This window comes from Mustela nigripes, chromosome 2 (genome assembly GCF_022355385.1).
Source record: "Mustela nigripes isolate SB6536 chromosome 2, MUSNIG.SB6536, whole genome shotgun sequence".
Lineage (NCBI taxonomy): Eukaryota > Metazoa > Chordata > Mammalia > Carnivora > Mustelidae > Mustela > Mustela nigripes.
The window spans coordinates 9,855,196-9,879,867 of NC_081558.1; the positions used below are offsets into that span (position 1 = coordinate 9,855,196).

A 24,672-nucleotide genomic window follows, 5' to 3' on the forward strand; every position below is an offset into this window, starting at 1 on the left:
GAAAACTCATGGCACTTGTGAGAAAAGAGGGAGGGGCAAAAGAGACAAGAAGGGGTCAGAGTAGAGGTGGAGGGCCACCCCTGGGACAATGGCAATGACAGGGCTGGGCTACTGTGGCAATGGGACTACCCTACTCTCAAGGAGTTGGGGGGCAGGGTGGGAAGGCCAGGGTGAGCGGCTAGAGAGGAGGGTGCTGGAAGAGGTACTCAGGAGACATCCCCAGCCCAAAGCTTCTGGAGTCTAAAGTTTGGGACAGAGTGCCTAGTACAAGGATGTCCTGACTGCAGACCCTGGTACCTGGCTTTGCCTTCCCTGTAGGAAGGTGTAGGGTAGGGAAGATGATCTCTCACCTTTGCGGCCCTCCTCCCCCCAAGAGAGAAGACAACTTCATCACTCCCAGCCTCCCTGTCACACCCACCACCTGCTGCCTTCACTTTTCTTCCCCCATCACCCGCTCTAGGTGGGAAATCAGTCCCTTTCTCCACACCCAGAGTCCCAGAAGCAATATACAAGAAGCGAGAACTCAAAGGGACAGCGCAGCCATCTTGGCAAAAGCATCTTTGGGTGTAAGGGTGCCTCCCCTGGGCCAGTGGGGAGGGGAGGGGGAGACAGGCCCCGGTCCTGGGGCAGGCAGTGAGGTACACGCCCCAGGAGGGCTGACTGATGCCAGGGAACAGGCGGAGCAGGGAAAGAGGCGACAGAAACGGTGCCGGGAAGGAAACAGGTTCTTTGTTTCGCTGTTGCTTCTAGATTTTGTTTTCTGTCTCTGGATTGTAAAAAGCTGCTCTGGCGGCCCGCCCACCCCGGCTGGGGATGCACACATACACGGAGAAGTCCTGGCTGCCAGGGCCCAGTGGCGCCACTCTGCTCCGGAGAAAGCCCCGGGCTGGCTGGGCCACAGGCTCCCGGTGGCTTCAAGTGATGAGATTTTCTTTCTTTCTTTTTTTTTTTTTTTTTTTTTTTTTTTGTCTTTTTTTTTCTTTTCCATTTCGTTGAAATATTTACAGCAATGGGGAAGGAGGAGGAGGAGAGGAAGGGGTAAGATGGCCCCCTAGGGAAAGATCCAAGCCCAGGACCCACTCCCCAGGGAGATCCAGACCCAAAATCTGCTCCCCAGATAGCTGAGCCCACAGGACTGGGAACTGCCCAAATATGGCCACCCCTGTGGGCTGGCGGCCCTGCGGGGAGTTGTGCTTCATCAGGAGTCACCCCAAGGTAGGGGGTCACTGGGTGCACTTGAGGAGGCTGATGGGCAGGCTTGCTGGGGAGGCAAGGACGAAGAGCAGAGGGAAGGAGCTTCAGAGAAAGTTCCACTTTTAAACCAGCAGCCACAACCACCCATTCCTCTTGCCCTGGAGCTCTCTCGGGAGAGGCCCGAGTCTCCAGGAGTAGGGAACTGTAGTGCAGGAGGAACCTGTCTGTTTCCACTGCTCCTTCCTGGTGCAGCGGATAGGTTCCATTCAGTAGGGCCTTTGACCCAGGGAAACCAAAGCCCTCATTTTCCTCCAGAGGGTAGGAAGGTAGGGGTGAGGGGGAAGTAAAGAGTGGGGTGCACCCATCCAATTTCTCCTTCCTTACTCCCTTGGGGACCTCTTGGCTCCTCCTTACTGCACTTCCCCCAAATCGAGCTGGTGCGCATGGCTGGTAGGAAACCCTGTCTGTGAACCCTGCACCACAGGCCCCCACGGCAGAGCTCCTGAGGGGCCTAGAGGGCCCACGGCTGAAGGGTACCTGGAGAGAGTGGCCCACCAGCCACTGCCTCCATGAGTCTCCCTCTCCCACTGGAGCCCCACCCAGGGTTCCCTCCCTGGCCTGGGCCACCAGCCCCTGGTCCATGAGGTCCCTCAGAGACTGGTGACCAGCTGCATCTGCCCATCCCCATCGGGCCCTGGCCCCTCAAGGCCCGGGGCCGCCAGGTAGCCCTCGTGGCTGGGCCGCCGCACCTGATAGTAGCCCTGCAGGGGGTTCCGGGCCACCAGGGCCGGTGGGCGCGAGGTGTAGTAGATTTCCGGGGGGCCGGGGGGTGCAGGCGGGGGTGGGGGCAGGGCCTCACTGGGCCCCTCGGGGCTGCTGTCCGGATAGGAGGGCGAGTCCCGCAGGTTGGCCCCGCTGGCGTAGAGGGAGTCCCGGCCCGGAGGGGAGGATAGGGGCCGGCTGGTGGCCCCATCCTCCGCAGTGCAGCTCTCCGACTCATCCAGATCACTCTGGTACAGCACCGACTGGGCCCGGGGCAGCAGCAGTGGCTCCTCCAAGGCCTTGTAGAGAAGTTCGATCTCTGCCCGGTCAGCACCCCCGGGCCCGCCTGCTTCTTCCTCGCCACCACCCCCTGGCACAGGTGGCACGGGGGGTTCAGGTGGTGGGGGGCCCTTAGCCCCGCTGCTGCTACCCCGCAGGTTGTTGTGTACCAGCTCTGAGATGATCATCTTCTCGAAGGCAGCAGCATCGGCCAGGTTCCGGCCTCGGGGAGGCTCAGAGGCCCCGTCCCCTGGAGGGAAATCCCCACTTCGCAAGGAGTAACTGTTGTTGAAGTTGCCATTGAGGGGCAGTGTGTCCATGCCGCAGGCTTCCCGGCCTCCCAGAGGGTGCTCTGCAGGCAAAGGGGACCCAGCTCAAGAGGAGTGTGGGCAGTGATGGGTGTAGCCACATGGGAAGGGGGGTGCCTGCTTCCCCTGGGGCTGGGATCTCCTGTTCCCATTCTTCCTCACTGGTAGTGGGGATAGCAGCCCAGAAGCAAGTTGGTGGAACGGGGGCGGGGGGAGCTGGGGACCAGTTCCCTCTAGGTCTCTTCCCGCTGGAGGTTCAGAATCTCAACAGTATGAAGAGGCCTCGTGATCGGCTGCATTTCCTGTGCTCTGACCATCATCACCTTCATTGCTTATCTGAGGACCAAATATAATCCCCTCTGGCTGTATGTGTGTGAGGTCTGTGTGGGGTCTGGGTGGGGACGGTGGTTCGGGGGCACCCAAATGCTTCTCCCTGCGTGAGGCCATCCCTGGAGGCCACTACCGCATTCCCCTCCCGGCCTCAGAAACATTACCAGGCAAGTCACACTTACTGGGTTCCCGGTAGCTCCCTGTAGGTGCCGGCCAGGAGGGAAAAGAGAGAAGGTGAGAGTGTGCTTGGAAAGTCAAGTCCAGGCTCCAATTCAGGAAGCACTAGGATGCCCCAAGCAAAGTAGCTCGGGATGCAGACCCCACCACACTCCCTGACCAGGGCTGTCACCCTCTTCCTGAACCAGAGAGCTCTTACCTGGGGAGTTGAAGACAGGAGGTGAAGAGGGATTGAAGCCCACCGACTCAGCGATGAGGGTGTTGTAGGGGCTAGTGCCCCCACGGGGCTGCAGCACAGGGTTGGTCAGCAGGTGGTTCCCCATGGTACCTGTCCAGAACATCAGAGGTCACAAGGTGGCCCAGAGACATTGGTCCAGGAATCTTGAGGGACAGAGCCAAGGGCAAGGGAAGGGATGCCATCTCACCTCGGTTCAAGGTGGGGGTGCTGTTGATGTCGCCTGCCATGAAGGAGGACTCCGTCTGTTTCCTCACCGTGTCATTCCACATCCTCCGGATTCGGCTCTGGGGACACAGCCTGGCTGTGAGTCCCCCTACACCCAGACTGCCCACACTCCAAGATCTTTCTGAGGCCACTTGCCTGCTGAGCACCACTAGGGACCTGGGCTGGGCGCTAACCTGCCTCGGCGTCTTGGGTCCAGTACTCAGCCCCAGGGAGCCCTGCCCAGAGCCCTGGCCCCTGCCCAGATACCTGGGTCCCTGTGTAGTAGCGGGTGTTGCTCCGCATGGCTGAGGTCTTGAGTGAGCCGTGAGCGCCCCCAGGTGGGGAGCGGATGCAGCAGTAGGAGTGACGCAGGCACTTGCTGTACTCCTTGTGCACCTGGAGTAGGAGGGCGTGCAGCTGGCAGAGGGGGCCTCCGCAAGCCTCAGAAACCTCGTTGTCTCCTGTCCACCAGCAGCTAGCCAGGAAGGCAGGCACTCTCCCTGCTCAGGCCCGTCCTTTCTCTACATCCACTGAGTTTCTCATTCATTCACTCAACAGATCTTTAATGAGCATCTGCTATGTTCCCAGCATACTTTAGGTCCCAGGGACGGTACAGAACCAATCATTCACACAGCCCTACCTCCAAGAGCTAGTATTTTGGTACATAGAGACATATGTAGATGCGAACAGTAGCACACTGTATAGGATGTCTGATGCTGCTGGGTGCTGTGCAGACCAAAATGGCCAGGGAGTCCGGCAGTGCTGGTGGGTTGGGGGATGTGGATGGGGGGTTTTGAGTTCAAATAGACCAGGGGAATTCTCCTTGAGGAAACATCCTAGCAAAGATCTGAAGGAGATCAGGCAGCAGGCCTTGCGGATATGTAGGGAGGAATAAGAACAAACCTTGAAGAGGGTCCCATCTAGCTCTTGTGTTTTTTTTTTTTTTAATTGTTGTTGTTCATTTATTAAGATTTTATTTTTCAGAGAGAGAAAGAGAGTGTGCACAAGCAGGGAGAGCAGCAGGCAGAGTGAGGGAGGGAGCAGCAGGCCTCCTGCTGAGCAGGGAGCCCGAAGTGGGACTCAATCCCAGGACCCTGGGATCATGACCTGAGCTGAAGGCAGAGGTTTAACTGAGTGAGCCACCCAGGCGTGCCCTGTCTAGGAGTTTGAGAGAAAGCAGAGGAGAGGATGGCTGGAGGGGAGGGAAGGAAGGTAAGCCTGGGCAGGAACGTGTGAGCCTGGGCGTTCCTGTAAGCACGTTGAAAAGGAAACTTTATCACTACAAAACTTACAGTTTATCTTGTACCTATTGAAGTAAAAACCTTCCGTCTGGGTGGTTTGTACCCCCACATTGTGGGTGGGTGAGTTGGTCCTGTTACCACAATCCTGCCATGTGCTCCCCTATCTCCCCAAATCCGTCCTCCTCTTTCGCTCCCCCAGGTTGCCATATCTTGCTCTGTTCTAGAACCCTCTTTACCCCTGCCTAAATCCTCACTGACCCCAAGCCTGTGCTCCCCTCACAGCAGAACCAGGTCCCACTGCAGAAGGCACTTGGACCCCTTCCCTGACCTCACCTTCTTCTGTAAGGCGCAGTGAAAGACAAAGATGAAGACCCCCTGGAAGGCGTTGAAAGTGGTAAAGAGATAGGCCATGACCACTGACTCCTTATTGATGAAGAGCAGGCCGAACGCCCAGGTGAGGCCCAGCAGGAAGAGCAGCGCGATGGCCCCCAGGGCCCAGGATCTGGGGGGGCGGGGAGGGGGACAGGGATGTCAAAGTCCTTGCTAGTGGAGAAACCTCCTCCTGCTGTCGTGTGTCCTTCTTCAGGTAGGTCTGGATGCTATATGCAAAGACCCATCTGGGGTGCGTGGGCCTTTTGGTGGGGGGGTGGGGGGGAATTGTCTACATAGTGGTATTTTCACCCGCCCAGGGCCTGAGCTTGGGGTTTGGGGTTTTGCAAAGAACAGTCATTTGCCTTCAGCTTTAGGCCGTATTTCTGGAATACGGGGGCAGAATGCTGCCCATTTCTCTTTAAGTGGACTTACTTTTCAACTTGGCCTCACCCTAAGAAGTATGTCCCCAAAAGCACAGATTGGATATGTTAATACTGTGTTTTCTAATACTTGTTAAGTAGATATACAACAAGCAAAATAAAACACCACGTTTGTCCTTCAAGTCATACCCTGTGACACTGGAGGTGAGCACACCGCATTTGAGGAAGCCCTGGGAGACCAAGCCTGGTAGGGGCTATCAGGGGCAGGGGTGTAGGGAAGGGGCGCTCACTTAATGTTGTCCAGGCGACTGGAATCGGGCTTGAGCACAGACGAGCTCCGGACCATCTTGTGCAGGGTCACCATGAGGAACACCAGATTCACCTGGGGGTGGGGCAGGAGCGGGGCTAGGCTGGGGGGTCCCTTGGGGTCCTCCACCTCCCAGTGTGAACTCCTGCCCCAGTCTCAGCCTCAACGCCCCCTTCTTCTGGGCCTCCTCTGCTGATGTACCTGACCTCAGGTGCCTGCGGACTGGTAACAACTGTCTGTTAATGTGGCTCCTGGTGGTGGGAGGACAGGGCTCACAGCCTGACACAGGCAGGGGCTCAAATCACAGTTCCTGGATGGACGGGCTTTGGTATCGGAGCTTTACAGACCCACTCTGTTCTTGTCCTCTTAGTTGGCTGCTCAGTTTCGACGGTTTTCAAACCAGCCCTCTCAGGGCTTGGGTAGAGTGGGGGCGGGGCTCAAGGGTCAAGGCTACCTTGTATGAAGGAGGGAGACCTAGTACTGTGGGTACCACCTTCCCACTTACCACAATAACAAAAGAGACAGGTCCAATGAAGCTCCAGATGAAGTAATTGTCCACTCGGAGCCAGCAGCTGTAAAGGAAGCGGGACTGGGGTAGACAGAGGCGGGAAAGCCCTTCCCTCCCATCTTAGCCCCCAGGGGCTCTGTAGACCGTGGCCTTAGATCTCAGGAGCAGGAAGGCCGCTGCCCTGAAGGTCCTGGCCCGGGGATTCTGCTGAGCAGGGAGCTAGGCAGGAGAGACCCCGGGGGGATGACTGGTGGTGGTGGTGGGGGGGGGGACGGGACACTCACGCCTTCTCAGTGCCATAGCTGCGGTAGTCAATGGCCGCCGCGATGCCTACTACCAGGGCCGGGAAGCAGTAGCCACCCAGGTAGTAGTACTTGGTGCGGGAGTACTCGCTCTCAAACACTTCCACCAGCAGCAGGTAGAGGTGCACGCCCTCCAGGCACAGCCAGGAGAAGGCAGCCAGGAAGAAGTAGTGCAGCAAGCCGGCGAAGATGGGGCATGCGATCTAGGGGCGGCAGGGAGGGGCACCACAGGTGACGGGCTACCCGGGCCAGCACTGCCTCTCCTCCCCCCTGCCTCTGCCCCTAAACCCTGGCCCACCTCATACTGAGTCTTGTCTATCCCGACCAGGAAGAGCAGCTCAGCCAGAAAGAGGTTGATGCACAGGTTCTTGTGGATGGTGTTGCGGTCGGTCTGCAGCCCCCGCAAGAAGCAGAAGGTAGAGATACAGATGGCCAGGCAGACGAGGGAGATCACGATGCCCACCCAGGTGATGACCGACAGCAGCAGCTCGTTGATGCGGCCTTGGTACTGGGGATAGGAGCAGGGGGCTTGCTCAGCACCTCTGGCCTTGCACTGGCCAGGCTCACCCTGGGCTCAGCCAGGTGCTGGTGGTGTGCAAGGTTATAGGCCACGAGTACCACCAACGCTGCCCATCTGGCCTTCTGCCCCCTGGCCAACTTGCTGGCCCCCACCCTTCTGTAGATGGCACGCTCACTTCCTCATGCTCTGGGAGGCTTGTGGAGAGATGACAAAGATGACACCAACTTGCTTCTCCAGAGTGCCTTGGGAGAAGGTGGGACCATGACCAGAAAGAACCAGACATGTGGCCTCCTGCCCCGGGCAAGACTGGTGCCACCCCCCAATGCCCACGAAGCTCGTCTTCCCTGGCACTGCCCATGCAGCGCTCTCTAGGATGCCATGCAAAGCCAGGCCAGCAAGTGGGCCTGCCCAGAGGAGTGGAGCGCCGGCCAGCTTACGATCTCGCGGTGAGCCATTAGCACGGCAAAGTTGGTGAGGTGGCTGCAGGCACACGTGGTATGGGTCTTGTTGGACTCCACCAGGCGGCAGCCCTGGGTTGACCAGTAGCCCAGCATGGAACGCTCCGAGTAGTTCCAGAAGGAGCAGTTAGCATTGAAGTGGTTCTTGGCCTGTTGTGTGGTGGTGGCCGGGCAGTCAGATCCAGGGAGTCCCGCTCCAGCCCCCAAACCCAGCTATGGGGACGGTGACAAGCATGAGAAAAGCGCCTGGGGCTCCAGGTGGCAGTGTGGGATCTCTGGGGGCAAATGGCCCAAGCTGTTGAGGTGGGGGTTGGACTGGTGCCCCAGGGAGGGGTTGTAACTTGCTCTTGGGGTAGGTGAACGCACAGTGGGGAGAATATACAGCCTGGGGACACGGAAGATGGTGGGACCCCCAGCGGGGGTGGGGACGCCTCAGCTCACCTCCAGGTGGGCCACGGTGAAGATGACAGGGTCCATGAGAAAGACACGACTGGACTCCTTGTTGATGGATGCTGCAATGACCTGCGAGTTCACCACGAGGGAGGCGCCGCCGGGGCCACCCGTACCTGCTTCCCCCGCCAGCTTCACTGTGGCATTCTCGGTGGACAAGAAGAGGCCCAGGTTGTTGTAGAGGATGAAGACCACTTTGACCACACCTGGAGAGGAGAGGCATAGCAGGGTGTGCTATCGGTCCTGAGCCAGCATACCTTCAGCCATACCGGCCACGGGGACCTCTGAAGCCAGGCTGTGGCCCAGGCGACAGGGGCTCCGGGAGCCCTTCCGTGTATCATTGCTCAGTTGTACGCAACTCCAAACAGCAAGGCAGTACGCCAGGACACAGGGACTGCATCCCCAGCCCCCACCTCACTTGCTGTGTGACCTCGAGCAAATCCCCAACTTCTCTGAGCCTTAGTCTCAAATGGGACAGACCTCCCTGAGCTATGAGAACTGACTGCCATTACATAAGAGTGAACCCTGCAAACTGCAAAGTGTCCTATGCTCTGGGGCTTTGGAGGGACCCCACAAATCCCCTGAAACGTTATGCTTGCTTGAATGGAGAACAACTCTGTGAGTCGTTATGAGCCCCACCCTTTCCTTGGATTCTTCAACCCAATACAATTTAAGAACTGATGTTCTTCATAAGGGAAGTGGGGATGCCAGCCCAGGGCTTGGGCACTGACCGTTGCGGCTGTTCTGCTTGATGGTGTTGGCGGACAGCTGGATGGAGTTCTCGCTTGGGTATTCCTGAGGGAACACCAGCTCCTGCACTTGGCCCTCCGTGTTTAGGACTGTCACCTCCAGGACTGTAGGGACAGGGCATGGCAGGGCAGGTGGGTTAGGGTCCATCTCCAGTCCAAGGACCCAGCTGTAGCAAGAGGCCCGAGGCCAGGGCGTCCCTAGCTGGCAGGCCCCATGGTTGAAGATTTGCACCCAGTCATGATCTCAGGGTTGGCAGACTGAGCCCCACATCAGGCTCCATGCTCAACAGAGTCTGCTTGAGATTCTCTCCCTCTCCCCCAACTCATGCGCATGCTCGCTCACTCTCACAAATAAAATCTTGAAAAAAGAAAGGTGTGCACCTGATCTTGCCCTGGGCTTGACTGCAGCACTCACCCACATTCTGTTTGGCAGCCAGGAAGCGGGCGGGCTCCCTGACATTGTCGGCCAGCAGGAAGGCGCCCTCCTCCAGCACATCCAAGAGCATAGTGGCGGTGTGCACCTGCTCTGTGGCATTCATGTCCTTCCAGGACTCCAGAGCCTCTGGCCGCAGCAGGTTGTCCACTGTCTCCACCACAGCCTATGCAGATGAGGGGACGGCACGGTGATTCCCCCCACATCCTCCAGCTCCCTGGGCTGGACTCTGCCTCTGCGTACCCTCCTCTCAGCCTCCATCCCGTGTTGCGTGGGGCATGCCCACATGATGCTGAGGGCTGCCTCACCCTCTTAGCCAGCAGGAACCCTCCGGGCCTCACCTTGATGTAGTCTTTACAAGTTCTCTCCCGCTTGTGCATCTGGGAAAAGAGGTGGAGGTGCTGTCAGCTTCCCTAATGCCCACACTGTCCCGTCTGGGCCCTGGAAAGCTGGCTCTTCTGCAGGGCTGGGCATGAGCGAGACCTGTTCCTAAGGGACCCTCGACCTTAAGGACCTTCCAAGGGCAGCTCAGGAGGAAGATCCAGTATGCCTAGGATCAGTCCTCTCCTCTCTGACCGCCCAGCTTGGAGGTAACAGGCCGGACCCCTCTTGAGCCCTCCGGGCAGTACCCGCCCCCACCACCCACGGCCCCACGGCCCCACTGCCGTGCCCCACCTTGTTGTAGTTCTTGCCCGCTGACTCCCGCTCAATGGGCCGCAAGGCCTGTAACTGGGCATCCAGAATATCCAGCAGCTGCTCCATCAGCTTCACGGAGGAAGACACGTCACCCGCATAGATGGAGCCTCGAGTGTGACGGGCCAGCTCGCTGGCAATGTTGGCCGCATTCTCCCCACTCTTGATCTGTGTGAGGTGGGAGTAGGGACCCCCAGCTATCTCAGAGACCATCTTGCTTCCCACATGTTCCCTTTTCACCTGCCCAGCCTGCTCGGCCCCTCTCCTCCCTCCCTCTCTGACCCCTTCTCCCTCCCCATCCGTCTCTGTTCCCTCTGTAGGCTGGGGAGGGGACCCACACAGTCCTGGCTCCCGGACCTGCCCGTTTGTCTCCCCAATTGCTCTACTGCCCCCAGTGCGCCTTGTGCCCGGCCACCCAGGGCCCAGTGTGCAAGCAAATGTGCCCATCTGGGAGGGACAGCTGCTGCTGGTACCTTCTGGGCCACCTGGTTGACCCAGGGGGAGGTGCAGTTGCTGAGGTCAGGGCCCCGGGGGTTCCAGAGCCCCAGGGCTGGTAGACACTGGAAGGAGGCAATTCCTGCAGGGACAGACAGGAACAGAGAAGGGAGCCACAGGGAAGGAGACAAAGAGGGGCCACAGCGGGGAAAGGAGATGACAGGGGGACAGATAGGTGAAGAGAGGTGAAGGAAACACGGAAGACCAGACATGAAGAGGGCCGGACAGTCAAGAGAGGCATCCCTGTGAGGTGACATAAGCTACCCCTCACGGCTCCTCTTCCTTCCATCTTTGTCTCCCAGAAATGGAACTTTCTAGCAAAGTCCATCTTCAAAGCCCCTTCTCCCTTAAGCCTCTGCAGACCCTCCCCTTGGATCGCTCCACTTGGAAGCACGGGCTCCTGGCCCCACCCCGCCTGTCACTTCAGCAGCTCTCTGGGCTGCCACTGGCTGCTCCAGGGCCCGGTCCGTCTCAGCGTGAAGCCGGGGGCCCAAGTCATCTCCTGTGGGCTCCCTTCATGGTCTGCCTGGCACTGCAAGAAGGGACAGGGCAGGGGGACTCACTGAGCTGCTCCCAGGCCCCGAGAGCTCTGCTGGGCTCTGGGAACACAGCTGCAGGTGTCGGGTGCAAGCCCTGTCCTCCTACAGCCCGCACTCCGGCAGGGGAAACAGACAGGGGCGTGGGCTGAGTGCTGGGATGTTCCCTGGCCCTTCCCTGGCCAGACTGGGTTTGGCCCCTCCCCAAGTCAGCCACAGTGAGAGGACTATAGCCTCTGTACTCACCTCGGGTCCCCTTGGGGCAGGGCCTCTCGACCAGCATGCCCTGCTGGGTGGCCGGCCACTGGACCCGCCGCACCTCTCGAGGTTCACAGAAGAGCTCTGGGGACACGTGCAGATTGGGGGCGGGGGGCCGCCGGGTGCTGGGAGCCAGGGCTGTGGCTGGAGGCAGGTCAGGTCCCAGCTGGTTGATGGCGCCCACCGGGTGTGTGGTGAGGGGCACTCGGCGGAGCGGGGTGGTGGCCGCAGGAGAGGCCGTGCTGGTGAGGGGTGTGGGTCGGGCTGTGGTGGTTGTGCTGAGAGGCGGGGAAGTGGCTGGGCCTGGAAGGGAAAAGGGTATACAAAACAGGGTCACCCCGTGCCCGGGGCCCTGCCATGGCATGCCCAGGCATGCTAGTACCTTCCCCGAAGAGGGAGGATATCCTGGTCACCACTGGGTCTGGGAGATCTCCCCTGGCCTCTCTCTGTCCCCAAGACCATCTAAAGCACCAGAAAGCAGTAAAAACTCACTTGAGTGTAGCCCGAGGTCTGAGAGCAACCAAAGAGAACCTGCCAGGAATGGGATGTGTGAACACAGTCTCCTCCCATTCTCATTCTGCTCTCATTATGGTCGCTATAACCTGGCCGGGTCCCTTCCCTGTGCGGGCTTTAGTTCCCCATTATGCAAATAAGGGTGGCCTGGCTCAGGCTCTCTAGTGCCCTGGGGCTGCTCAGAGAGGGCTGCGGGGCTGAGGGTGGCAGAGAGACTGCAGCAGGACCCTCACCCTCAGTACTGGCAGCTGGGCTTTGTTCTGGGTCACTGATGGGAGGCTTCCACCCAGGGTTGTGGCTGACGAAGGTTCTAGGATTAGGAGTGCACAGGCCCGAGGGAGGCAGTGCAACTTAAGTGGTTAGGAACGCGGAGTCCAGAGTTACTCCTCAAAGGAGTAAACTAACCCCCTGCCCAGTGACTCAGTTTACCTCAAGAACCGTGACAACTGAACGAGGTAATTGTGAACCGCTTAGACCAGCCTCTGCCCGGTGCTGTGCGACTCTGCCCTCCAGGGATCCCCGGGGCCACCTCCAGGTCCCAGCTCTCAGCACACGGCATGCTCCCCCAACCCTGGGGCCTAGGCGGCAGAGTAAGGGGAAGCCGTCCCTACCGGCACTGGGGTCTGGCGGCCCGAACTCCAGGCTGTAGCGCACCACGAAGTAGTTGTTCCAGACGTACAGCTGGTTGTCACGAGGGTTGTAGTCCACGGAGGAGACGAACTGGTAGGGGTTGGGAAAGGCCAGGCTGACCGGCTCCTCGCGGTTGGCGTTGGTGTTGAAGGCGTAGTCCACGCGGTTGCCGGCCGCCTCGCTGTCGTCATCCACGTACACGGAGCGCAGCACGTATAGGACTCCGCACACCATGAAGGCGTTGGACGCCGAGCGCTTGTCGTAGCCCGTCTCCCACGTGCCCTCGAAGCGCAGCGTGTAGGGGTTGAGCTGGCTCACCACCAGGCGCCCGTTGTTACCCTCAGTGGCGTAGATGACCCACAGCCCATTCTCGTCCACAGCCAGGTCGATGTCCGTCTTGCCCCCCCAGCGGTAGGGCGACGTGTCGTGGTAGTTGGCCGTGTTGATGACGGTCTCCCCACTCTTGATGCGCGTGCGCAGATCGTACTTGACAATGTTGCGCGTGCGCTCCTTGTTGTAGAAGACCGCGCCGTCGTAGACCACGAAGCCCGTGCCGTCCACGCGGTTGGGCAGGCGGTAGGTGGTGGTGTGGCGCGAGGCCACGTAGTCCTCCCATGAGGCGTACTCCGTTAGCGTGTCCGTGCGGTAGGGGATCCAGGGCATGACGTAGATACGGTCTCCCGCCTGCAGCGGGTCCTTGCACCACGCGCCAGACTGGTGTTCCGACTCGTGCGTGGACGTGGGCTCCAACACCTTCTGTAGGGTCCCTGGGCACACGAAGACTGGGCCAGGCGGGTGGGCAGGCAGGCGGGGAGGACACGGGGAGAGGAGGAGCGGAGGGGGGAGAGAAAGAGGCAAGTTGGTCACGTGGCCTGGGGTAGCCAGGCTGTCCCCTCCTGCTGCTGCAGTCACGGTTGCTTGGTAGGGCTGGTGATGGGAAGGGGGTTTCCGGGCTGGGACCCCTGCCCTGCCCAGCTGCCCCTCTCCCTGGAGATGTCAACCCTGGAGGCCATTAAGAGCAGGGTTAGTGGGGGGTGGGGGGAGAGGTGGTGCCCCTCTTTCCTTCCCTGGCTGCTGGAGACCCCACAGGCTGGGGATAAAGGGTTTGGCAAGAGCCCTCCCAGACTTCCTCATGTGCCTTAAGTGGGGGCGGAAAGATCCCCTCCCTGCAGCCACTCCTGGCTTTGAGGTTTCAGGGACTGAGTGCCCTGCTCCTTTGCCATCGTCACAGCCCCCTATGGAAGAGCTAGGGTCGAGGGTCCCATCCTTCACCAACCACACCAGGATACAAGATTTTGTTTGTTTTCTCCCTCCCCCCCCCTCCCCCGGCAAAAATTGTAAGGCAGAGTGATGTTTCCGTACCCACTGTGGGTGTCAGGAGTGCCCCCCCCTATTCCAGGGTAGAGGAGGCACCCAGTTTCTGATGCAGCCTGTGCCCCCCCCCACACCCAGTACCCCGTAATCAGTAGGTGAGGAAGGGTTTTTGGAAAAATCCAGCCCCTCCTGCAAGGTGCCCAGCCCTGCCCCCAGCCGGCAAGGTCTCTCATGGGGCCTGTTCAGCAGCAGACTCTGACACTGGTGCACAGGGGAGGGGGGTTGGGGTCATGGGAAAGGAAGGGGCTCCCGGGAGAGTTGGGGAGGGGGGAGGAGAGCTGCGTGGAGGGAAGAGAGACAAGGTGGGGGGCCTCGGCGAGGTCCTGGCTCCAAGGGAGGCACGCTGGAGACCACCTGGGAAGAAAGGGTTAGTGCTGGCGAGGAGAGAGGGGTGAGCAGAGAATTCACTCCAAGGCCCAGGCCCGACTGAGGGTCCCTCGGGGGGGCAGTCCCAGGTCCAGCTCAGAGGGGGCAAGGGAGGGAACCAGGAGCTAGGATAAAGACCCAGCCCGCCCCAGCCAGGCCCCCCCCACCCTCCCCTGCCCCGGACCCCGATTTACCTGCAACCATCCCCGGCTCGGGAGGAGGGACCAAGGCAGCGCTGATGTCAGAAAGGTGGGGGGCCCCGCCCCACCCCCCCATTCCCTGAAAAGGAGGAAAACCTCAACTGCATCTCGTTGGCCGCCGCCGGCCTGCCCACCCTTGCCCCGTCACATCCCAGTTCCACCTGCTCTTAGCCTCCCCTTACTGACCCAGTAGGGGTCTGGACTTGGGAGTGGTGATGTCCAGATACCCCTCCATCCAGGATGACTGGGCCTCCCTCTCACCACCCTGATGGCTAAACCCACAGACAGGCCAGGGTGAGGGTTTGCAGTGAATTCTCTGCTCCTGCTTGGCCTGTCACCAAAGCAGCTGGCCCTAAGCGGAACAGGGAGGGCTGGGACCCAGTGCGGGGTTTGGTGGGGGGGCAGCCCCAGTGGCAAGAGGGTTATGGACAGGCACCACTCCTCATTCCCCCACTTCAGCCTCACTCTGTGATAGACTTAGGTGGGGGGTATCTAGCTCTCCCTTCACAGCATCAGGGACAGCTAGGCCCCAGGGGCCCCAGGTGCAAAGCAGCCAGGAGCACACCCTGTTTTAGGAGGGGGAGGGGAGCCTGGGACCCAGAAGTGAGCAGGAACCAGAGGGATCCTGGCTTGCATCCTGGGGCTCCGTCATCTCCTTGTCCCCAGTACCCTGAGGGGTTGTTGGCCTGCACCCTGTGTCCAGCACACCTGGCCTCCACCTTCTTCCTCTGTGCCCAGGTCTCCCCTCTCCCCAAGCCAGGACCCCTGCCAGCTCTGTGGCCCCTGAGCAGACATGTCTGTGTGTGTGAGGGGGCAGTGGGAGGTCTCAAAGCCTGACCTGGTCAGAAGGGTTTGGAGAAGGAAAACATGGTTAGAGGTTACCCTGGGGAAGGGGGAGAAGATGAGGAAGGGTCTGCCTGGGGCCTTTGACAGTAAGGACCCTCCCCAGCACCAAGCTCCCAACACCTCCTCTTCCCTCCCGCCTCCCCACCCCACCCTTGAAGAGAAAAGATCCAGGGCTGCGGTATCAACCACCACCGGTATCCAAACCACCACCGGGCCTGTAAGAAGAGTGTCTGGTGCTGGGTGCGAGAGAGACTCAGGGAGAGAGAGAGGGAGAGAGTGGCAGGGCAGTGAGGGTTGGGGGCCTGGGCTGGCTGCCCAGGCCTCTCTGAGATGGGGGAGGGCAAGGGGAGGGGAGCAGCTTGGAGGGACCCCGCCCCACCTTCCTCAAAGGGGATGCTCCACAGACCACCGTAATTTCAAGGCAAGAGCAATCCCGCAAGGACGGCTCACCTCGGGCCCTGTCCCCACAGCCAGCCTCACAGCTGTCAATTTCCCAAAAATTTCCAGGGAAGACAGGACCATCCCCAACATCCCACCCTTCAAGTTCCTCTGCTGCAAGCCCTCCCCTCTCCAGATGCAGGGGAGCGCTCCACCCACCATGGAGTTTTCCTGTTCCTCTGCTGAAGGCTAACCCCACAAGAAATTACAGTGCTCAAGAAATTACGGTGCTCGTGGAAGTCCCCAGACCCGGCCTCTACCTCCCCAACCACCCCCCGCCCCCGCCGCCCCGTCCTCTAACCAAAACAGCCCAGAAGAAACCCTGACTGCAGCTTCGCAAGTGTTTCAGAACCAGAGAAAATGTTCCCCCACCCAGCGCTCCCCCCACCATGAGGCCCACCCCCACCCCTCTGCCCCCAATTTGGCAGACTGCCCTCTCAGGGCTGGGAGCAGCTTTACATCCCTCCCAGGGCTGGGCCCCCCGGCCGGTCAAGGATGGGGGTTGGGGGTGGGGGGAAACGGGTGCTCCGTGCTCCAAAACAGCTCTGGGCCTTGGAAACGCCAAACCAGAAGGAACTTATGCCACCAGAAGCCCGAGAGATAGAAGGAATCTGCTCCCCAAAAGGAAAACAAAGGTGTCCCCTCCATCCCACCTCCCCTGAGCCAGATACACGGTACAAAAGTTGGGGCAGGAAGAAGAGAAAGAAGACCGCTCACCCCCGCGTCCTCTGTCCCCAGTCAGGAGCCAGAGAAGGGGGTCCCTCCCTCCCCTCCCGCCCTGGATGCTTACACACTTCTCCTGAAGGAGGCAAAATAAGTATGAGAGAAGGCCAGGTCCCCCCCGCAAGGGCTGGGACTAGGAAGGAGGGGCAGGGAGACAGAAAGAGAGAAAAAGAGGCAGAAAGAGAGAGAGAGAGAGAGAGAGAGAGGCAGAGAGAGGTCCTGCCCGTGCTCAGAGAGGAGCTTCCTCGGGCGTCTGGCAGGTGGAGTCGCCCGTGGGGGCACCAGGGCTGGCCCCACCGGGAGGACACCCGGGGTGGGGGACACCAGCTGGACCCAGTTGGGGTGGGGAGAAGAAGGGGCCGGGCGGGGAGGGCGGGGCACATGAGTACGGTACAGGCGAGAACAAAGTGTGAGTTAGGGGTTAGCATTGGTAACAGTGCGTTTACCTTTCTGCTCCACTTCTACTTTAAGCATCGGAAGAGAGAGAGAAAACAAATTGAAAAAAAAATGTGCAAGAAAAAAAAGAGAAAAAAAAAGATTAAATTGCTTTCGTTTCTTATCTGGCAACATGCCCCCTTCTCCTTCCTTTCCTCATCCTGGCTCCCCAACCCCGAAGGCAGCATCAGCTCAGCCCCCGCCCCCAAGTCCCTTTCTCTGGGGAGGGTGTCGGGGAGACAGTCACAGGGAGAGGGAGACACGCGAGGACAGAGACCAAGAGAGACACAGGGGAGGGGGTACAAACAGGCAGGTGGACGAGCCCTCAGACACGTGGGAGCACCTCAGTGTGGCGGGGGTTGGGGAGGGGGGAGCTTCAGCTGGAAGGAGGGCTCTGGTTGGGGAGCACTGGGGAGGGAGTGGTGGGGGTGAAAGGGCCACCCAGTTCCCTCCCCCCTCCGCACAACCCACCTGCTGCCCTCCTGCCGGAAGCAGGGGCCCAGGGGGAGGGGGTTCAGTGCTTCCAGGGGCCTGGACGCCCCCAGCTAGGAGAACATGCTGACCACCCCCCCACTTTCTGTGCTGGCCTTGCTAGAGTCCAGCTGAGTTCCCCCCAAGCCCTCACAACCCAAGAAAAGCCAACACAGAGAGAGAGGGAGGCGGAGCAGGCAGAGCCCCTGGGCCTCAGAGAGCCGGGTGGGGGACACAGAGGCAGAGAAGGAAGAAGTTGGGGTGGGGGTGGGGCGGACGTCACAGACAGCACGTGGGGGCACAGACACGCTCCCACGCTCCCACGCTCCCCCGGGGCCAGCCTGTGGCTCAGATTGTCTGGCCAGCACCCACCCCCCCGACCCGGGGGCCCAGGAGCCAGGAGCTCCCTGCCTGCTGCCCGGTGGGCGGGCGCACCTGAGGGAGGAAGGGGCACGGTTAGAATGTGCTCAGCTGCAAGGCAAATCCAGCGTTAGTCGGGCCTGTCTGGGGTGTGTCTGTGTGTGTGGCGGGGGAGTCCCACACACCCACTGCCCCCTCCCCGTGGTGGGCCCCTGCACCCACCCTTGACTCGCCTGCACCAGCACTGGGGTCACCCCAGCCTCTGAAGCCCAGGGCCAGATGGCTGCCCAGGCTGCTCCCCCTTCAGGCTCTGTGTCCCTGGCCCCTCAGGAACCTCTGACCAGGGCCTCGCTCTCCTGCCACTGCTCTAGAGGCACAAGCAGGGGTTCTACAGGGGAGAGTTTGGCTTCCTTCCCAGCGCCTCATCCAGGGCCTGGCACACAGGAAGTGCTCAGCGAACACGAACAGTGGGGGACAAGTGAGTGCCCCGCCTCCCTGTTCTCTGGCCTGGCTTCTGTCACCCTTGGAACTCCTTCTTCTGGAACCAGGAGCTACACCCCCTCAGCCCTGGGTTCTGCCTGTTGAAGGCACACATGGCCCCACGGTGTCCCAGATACATTCACTGTGTGTCCTGCCTCCCCCGGGGCTCAGGCTCACTCTCTCTAAGTCAGACTGGGGCTGCCCATCCCCTGGGCCATCCTGGTCTCCATGGGTCACGGCCCCCAGGCCCACACTCAGGGGGTGGGGGTCAGCTTCAGGAGGTCCTATGGCTCTTTCCTCCCTGTGCCCTCTAACTTGTTTCTTGCTTCTTTACCCACACAATGCCAACTTGCTTTGGACTCCACTTGGACCAAGGGATGTTTTTCCCGCCCTTTATCTCACCTGCCTCAGGAGGGTTTGTGATCATCATCTGTCATTCGTTTTGTTTTTCATTTCCAACAGCAATAACTGGTAAAAATCACTACGAATAGTCACAACAAAAGTGATGACTACCAAGTGCCTCCTGCTTCCTAAGTGATCAAGTGCTAGGTACTTCCCAGGCAGTCTTTCCAGAAACCTGTCTAGACACGGGGAAACAGGCTCAGCGCAGTGAAGCGACACAACGGAGGCCACGCAGTTGGCAAAAGTGGGCACCGTTTCCTTCATATATATTTACGGCCCAGGGTGCAGGAGGAGCTTTCCCCATGTTCTCTCTGCTCCTGGCAGTATCCCCCAGAAGGGACCCTCTCCCAGCATCACAGATGAAGACACGAGCTAAGCTGGCTTGGGCAGGCACCTGTACCATTACTGAGCACATCCTGAACCAGGCTCGGGTCTGGGCGCTGGGGGGTGAGGACAAAGCCTCTGCCCTGGGGAGAGTTTGCATCCAGCACTCGGCCACAGGGAGTGGGCTCCGTGGCCAGCCCTGGGCCAGGCACCTCACACGCGTGTTCTCCTGGCCTCTCGCCTCCTTCTGCAGCAGGTCAGAAAAGTTCAAGTCATTTGCTCAAGTTTCAGACTCAGAAAATCTAAGAGACAGGCCAAGCCTCAAATCCAGCCTGAGTTCCCTGCTGTGCAATGCTCCCAGTCTCCCGCCTCCCGTCCGTGCTGCCCCGGCCATGGGGGTGGGTGGAGAGTGTCCCCAGTGCTGTGGGGAGGCTTCAGGGATCAGATGGGCGTCCCCCTCAGATGGCGGCTGGAGGCCTGAGTTGCTGAAAGGAAAGGGTGAGGAGTAAAAGAAGGTTATGGAAGCACATAAGTGATCCTGTTTCCCCTGGCACGTAGGTCATCACCTGCGAGGAGAAATCAAAGGTTGAGGGGGGAGGCTGGGGTGGGAGGGCAGAGGAGGGAGAGTCACAGGGCCTCCTGCTCCCCTGCCCCTGCCCCCCTCACTCTGGTGGCCCTGCCTCCTCCCCCATCTGCCCGGAGGCCCTGCCTCCAAGTTGGCTACATGAAGCTGGCAGGGAGAGGAGGGAAATGGATGATGGGGAGAAGGGAAGGGGCAGTGAGGGCAGGAAAGAAGGGCCATGTTAAGAGCAGAATGCTGAGGAGGAGAGACCCTGTCTTTGTTGGTTCCCTTTGACTAGATGCAAGAAAGCCAGGCCCCTGGCTCTCCAGATCACCCTCCTCAGGTTTCCTGGGGACCACCCCAGTCCAACATGGCAGCACTTCCCTTGCAGACAGGAAGTGCTATCATGGTAATGGGCACACTAACCAGGAGATAGTATCTGTGGAAGATGCCCCTGGCCCTCCACACCAGATCTGCCGCCAGGCCTCCAAGGGCGCTCTGCCTCTCTGTGGGTTTGGAGTCCCGCTTCCGGGACTGGGAAGTAGCAGGACTGGGAGTACGTGATTGGTGACGGGGACAAGAGAAAGGACAGGGAGCTGAGGAAAGAAGGGAAGTGAGTGAGAGGGAAGAGTGGCTGTGTAAGGGGTGGTCAGAAAGGGAAGGGAGGTAGAGAGGTTGGAGGGCAGCTGGTCCAGGTCCAGGGAACCAGGAGACGGGGAGATGCACCAAGCAAGTTCTGGGGTGTGACTTGAAGGGTGTAAATGAGCCCTTCTACCTATGAAGGGGCAAGGTTAGCAGGCCAGGGTAACAAGAGTGGGAGAAGGTGTCCTGTGGACAGGGACAGAGCCTGGGAGGGTGGGGGTGGAGCAGGGACTGACTGGGGGCAGGGGTCTGGGAGGACACTGTGTGAGGGAGGGAGCAGGCTCTGCTGCCCCGGCTGTGCCTGTCCTAACTTGGCTGTGTGTGTGTGTGTGTGTGTGTGTGTGTGTGTGTGTGTGTGTAAGGTCAAGGTGTCTCCTCCTCACTTGCTTCTGGGAGGGGGAAGGGCCCGTGTCCGCATGAGGAACAAGATGACTCACTGTAGGGGACACAGTCGTACTGCACCTCCAGGTACTTGTAGGTCCCAGGACAGGGGTCAGGAAAGGCGTCCGAGCCGGCAACCACCACGCACTGGGTGCGGTTGTTACACCTGCAGAGAAGAGATGAGGAGCTAGGAAAAGACCGGCGGGGCAGGGTGGGGGGGTGCACGCAGGGTCAGGAGAGGAATGGGCACCCCCAAGTGGAGACGGAATTGTGGCAACCAAGGCCCGGGACCTGTGGGGACATCATCTTCTGTGTCCTGCCTGCTGTCCCTTTCCCAAGAGCCAGGCTTCTGCTCTTGGCCCCATAGGGCAGCAAGCTCAGGGCGCCCCTGCCCCGTAAACTGCTTCCCCGGCTCCCCGTCCTCACGTCCCAGCCACGTGTCACTGATGCCATTCCGTCCTTGGCATTCTTCCCAAATGGGCTGGAAAGCCCCTCCCTGTTCACCGAAGAGTGAGACGTGAAGCCACGTGTACGAGGCGGCGTCTCTGCCAACACGCTGTTGATGAGAGGCTCACAGTGCCTGCCTGTGTCTCCCTCGGGCCACGCCTTACATGGGTCTCGCACTCTGGGCGGCACTGACTTGAGGACCTGCGGTTAGGACAGTGGCTGTCTCTTCACCTCATGCACAAGCCACTCTCGGTGCCCCCTGGAGACTTGGAGTCCCCACCAACTTCTGGGAGCCTAACTAATGTACAAAGGGAAGCCGACGTATGAACAGAAAGAGGTTTCTCCTGTACTGTCTGTCTCTCCATTCGAGGTCTCTGGGCCCTACCGCAGGCCAGGTCTCGGCGGGGCAGGACATTAATTCATGAGGGTTTGGTCCTACCCACCCACCTCAACGCCCTTAAAACCTGAGCCCTGACCTCTGAAGGTTAAGCCGTGAGTTGCCTGTGACCCAGCAGCTTTGTTCCCCAAGGAAGGGGGAAGCAGCGGCTCAAACCACTGCTTATATGTCAGTGCTCTCAACGACATCATCTACACAACTGCCAGAGGTAGGAACAGCCCAGGTGTCAGCTGGCAGAAGATGGCTAAGCACAGCATGGTCCATCCACACAGCGGAATATGATCTGACCATTAAAAAGAAGGCTTGGGTGTGCCACGACGTGGACAAACCCGAAGACACCGTGAAGCCAAAGGAGTCAGGCTCCGAAGGCCGCGTTCCGCGATCCCCAGATGTAATGTCTGGGATGGGTCAGTGTGCAGCGACAGAAAGCGGATCAGTGGCTGCCAGGGGTTGGGGGAGGGGAGCGTGGCAGTCATGGCTCCCGGGACTGGCGTTTCCTGTTGGGGAGATGCTCTGAAACCAAAGGGAGGTGGTGGGTGCGCCACACTGCGAATGTACTAGCCACCGCTGAACTGCTCGCTTTGAAGCGGTGGACATGTTAGGTGAATTTCACCTCAATATCCCGAAGAGAGAACGGCCGGACGCCGCGCGTCCCAGCCTCCCCTGCAGCTGGCAGTACTCGGGACTGAGTTCCGGTGGGGGACGGGGATGAGCCCAAGGTGGCCCGTAGAACGGCTGGGTGCGGGAGCCTCCGAGACAGAGGGAAGCAAGGGCTGAGGATCTTCTCCCCTGTGATGTGGTTTAGGCCAGCCACTCTGCCTGTTCCGTGTGTCTCATCAGAGCAGCAGGGCTGTACCTGAACTAATACAAAGAGCCTCACCTCCAGGCATTAAGATGGCAGAGTGGTGGCCTCTCAGTCCCTGGGCCTCTGGAACTACACGGTTCAGCGCGCTCCCCCTTTTGGAACCGAGAACCCATGAAAGCCAGAACTGGGCCAGCTGACAGCAGCTGGGGGGACGCTGGGGGGACCATGGAGACCCCGCAGCCCCGAGGCCGGTGCTGAAGGGATGAGGTGGCCAAGGAGAAAGCTGGAGGCAGGAGGTAGGAGGAGAGGGATTCCCGAGGAGGACAGGGCACAGCCTAAGCAAAGGCCGGGAAGCTGGATTAGGGCCGCTCATGCGGGGGCGTCAGGGAAAGGGGAGGAGAGGGAGGCCTGCTGGACAGGTGTGCGTTTGAGGGAGCAAAGGTGGAGGGCAAGGAATGAGGTGGCTCCAGCCTGGCCCACTGGTCTGAGCCACGTGACCACACCTGTCCCCTACCCAAAACTCTCTGGAGACTCTCCGTGACCCTGCCCGGTGACTTATTCTAGAATCCTCTGCCAACATTCGAGGAGCTGCAGAGCTGGCTCCAGCCCTCCTTTCCTTCTTCTGTTCCATGCTCTGGGCCCTGGAGGGAACCTTGCCCTGTCAGGCGTTTAGCAAAAAATGCAGTGAGTGCCTGCTATGTATCTGGCTGGGGACACAGCAGTGACAGACACAGCACACTGTCCCCATGGGGCTGACAGCCCAGTGAGGAAAGACAAACATGATAAAGATGCAAAATATTGGGGCGCCTGGGTGGCTCAGTGGGTTAAGCCACTGCCTTCGGCTCAGGTCATGATCTCAGGGTCCTGGGATCGAGTCCCGCATCAGGCTCTCTGCTCAGCAGAGAGCCTGCTTCCTCCTCTCTCTCTCTGCCTGCCTCTCTGCCTACTTGTGATCTCTCTCTGTCAAATAAATAAATAAAATCATAAAAAAAAAAAAAAGATGCAAAATATTCCCCAGAACTAAGGTTGGTGTCAGGGCTAGAAGATAAAGCAGGGAAGGGGCCAGGAAGTTGGGGGGGGGGGGCGGGGGCTGTGATTTCAGAGACAGGCCTCACTGAGAGGACAGTCAGGTAAGAAAATCCATGGGGAAGGAAAGGGACGAGCCCTGCAGGTGTCAGGAACAGCATTCCAGGCAGGAGGAACAGCCGATGCAAAGACCCAGAGGAGGCCCATAGGGGAGATGCGCCTAAGGAGCTGGCAGGGTGGCTGGAGCCAAGCGAGTGAGGGGGAGCATGGAGACAGGGAGCACCGGGAGCAGAGCACAGGGCCCAGGGAAGGGCCTTGTGGGCCTCAGGGGAAAGGCTTCTGCTCTGAGTAAGGGGGGTGTCCCCGCTCAGGTGTCCACAAGCACCCCCTGGCTGCTGTGGTGAGAACAGCCCGTGGCGGGCAAGACGGGGCAGAAGGTAGTACGGCGACCCCAGGGGAAGCCCACGGCAGAAGGGGCGGTTAAATCGGGGGGGGGGGGGGGGGCGTGTATGGTGAAGGAAGAGCCGACCAGCTCCGCGGCGCCGGCAGTGGGTGTGAGGAAGCCTTCTGCAGCTTTGCACGTGAGATGCCTCTGCCTGGCATTCCCCCCACACTCACACACAGCCTCACACACAGGTGCTCACTTTGTCTCCGATGCTCACGTGCAATTGTGTGTGTTGAGACTGTCACTTCCTCTGGGCAGCCTGCATGACCTCTGGGCTCTCCCTCGGCTCCCATGACACCTCCACCCTGTCACGCTATTGCTTCTACACTGCCGAGACCTCCACTTCCTCCCCCACGAATCCTGGAACGAGCTTCTGGAGGTACCTAGTGGGTGCAGGCTGCCGGGGAAAGGGGGCTGGGTCTCCCTGGCTGTTTGCACGGGACCTGGCACCTAGCAGGTGCTCAGGAAACGGGCTGGACTCATAGAAGGAAGAGGGAGGGGGAACAGGGTGCCCGGGCCAGGGGGCATGTGGAGGACAGGCATTTATCCAGGATCCCCAGGAGCCCGGTGGGCTGGGGCCCCTCACCTCTGTGACATGATCTTGAAGGCATCGGGCAGGTAGCACTGCACATTCTCCATCTGGAAAGGGTCCGCGTCGCAGATCTTGTCATCTGTGCGCCCGTAGTTGGCGTTCTCCACCATGATGACGTCGCTGCCTGGGCACCGCAGCTCGATGGGGTAGCCTTCGCACGCCAGCTCCCGGCGCATCAGTCCAAATGGGAGCCCGGCCCGGCTCAGGCCTATGGGGAGGGAAGACCCCACTAAGGAAATGCGCCCCCCCCCCCCCCCCCCCAGCTTGGCTCTATCCAGGACGCAGGCTGCACGGACCTCAGGTCTTTCATCTATAAGATGGGCTTCTCGGTGTGCCCACCTGTGCGGTAAGGTCTTTGCCCTTGGCTCGGAGGTGCCTCTGAGCACTGGGGGTGTCCTGCCTGCCGAGCATCTGTCTGCCTGGGGGCCTTGGGCCAGGCCAGATGGTCTACACACCTGTGATGGGTTGAACTGTGTCCTCCCCACCTCAAATTCATATGCTAAAGTTCCAATCCCTCATACCTCAGAGTGGGACCAAATTTGAAACGGGTGATCAAGTTAAAATGAGGCCGTTAAGGTAGGGCCTAATCCAATATGACCAGTGTCCTTATAAGAAGGGG

At 59.8% G+C, this 24,672-nt stretch overlaps 1 protein-coding gene and 1 long non-coding RNA gene across 6 annotated transcripts in view; one reads left to right on the top strand and one right to left on the bottom strand.

The window, feature by feature from the left end:
- Positions 1–927: 927 nt before the first annotated feature.
- The window catches only part of ADGRL1 (adhesion G protein-coupled receptor L1), a 42,295-nt gene continuing 18,550 nt past the window's right edge, over positions 928–24,672 (bottom strand). Inside the window, exons 3-24 of one of the 5 annotated variants that reach the window (XM_059389210.1) lie at positions 24,048–24,261; positions 20,398–20,507; positions 16,731–16,745; positions 12,319–13,119; positions 11,183–11,497; positions 10,379–10,482; positions 9,888–10,073; positions 9,554–9,592; positions 9,195–9,378; positions 8,762–8,884; positions 8,022–8,236; positions 7,560–7,730; positions 6,901–7,110; positions 6,585–6,805; positions 6,298–6,364; positions 5,776–5,867; positions 5,067–5,235; positions 3,760–3,888; positions 3,476–3,572; positions 3,250–3,378; positions 3,056–3,073; positions 928–2,587 (exon numbers count right to left, since the gene is read on the bottom strand). In XM_059389210.1, the coding sequence (XP_059245193.1) occupies positions 1,845–2,587; positions 3,056–3,073; positions 3,250–3,378; positions 3,476–3,572; positions 3,760–3,888; positions 5,067–5,235; positions 5,776–5,867; positions 6,298–6,364; positions 6,585–6,805; positions 6,901–7,110; positions 7,560–7,730; positions 8,022–8,236; positions 8,762–8,884; positions 9,195–9,378; positions 9,554–9,592; positions 9,888–10,073; positions 10,379–10,482; positions 11,183–11,497; positions 12,319–13,119; positions 16,731–16,745; positions 20,398–20,507; positions 24,048–24,261 (4,352 nt within the window). In that variant the 3' untranslated portion in view covers positions 928–1,844. Of the gene's footprint in view, positions 2,588–3,055; positions 3,074–3,249; positions 3,379–3,475; positions 3,573–3,759; positions 3,889–5,066; positions 5,236–5,775; positions 5,868–6,297; positions 6,365–6,584; positions 6,806–6,900; positions 7,111–7,559; positions 7,731–8,021; positions 8,237–8,761; positions 8,885–9,194; positions 9,379–9,553; positions 9,593–9,887; positions 10,074–10,378; positions 10,483–11,182; positions 11,498–12,318; positions 13,120–14,271; positions 14,357–16,730; positions 16,749–20,397; positions 20,508–24,047; positions 24,262–24,672 lie in introns of those variants that run through there. The other 4 variants (XM_059389209.1, XM_059389212.1, XM_059389211.1 and 1 more) reach the window with 4 other exon arrangements.
- On the top strand, positions 5,099–7,490 carry LOC132011075 (uncharacterized). The gene is made up of 3 exons (XR_009402326.1): positions 5,099–5,187; positions 6,931–7,069; positions 7,360–7,490. It is a non-coding gene; the product is annotated as an uncharacterized LOC132011075 (long non-coding RNA).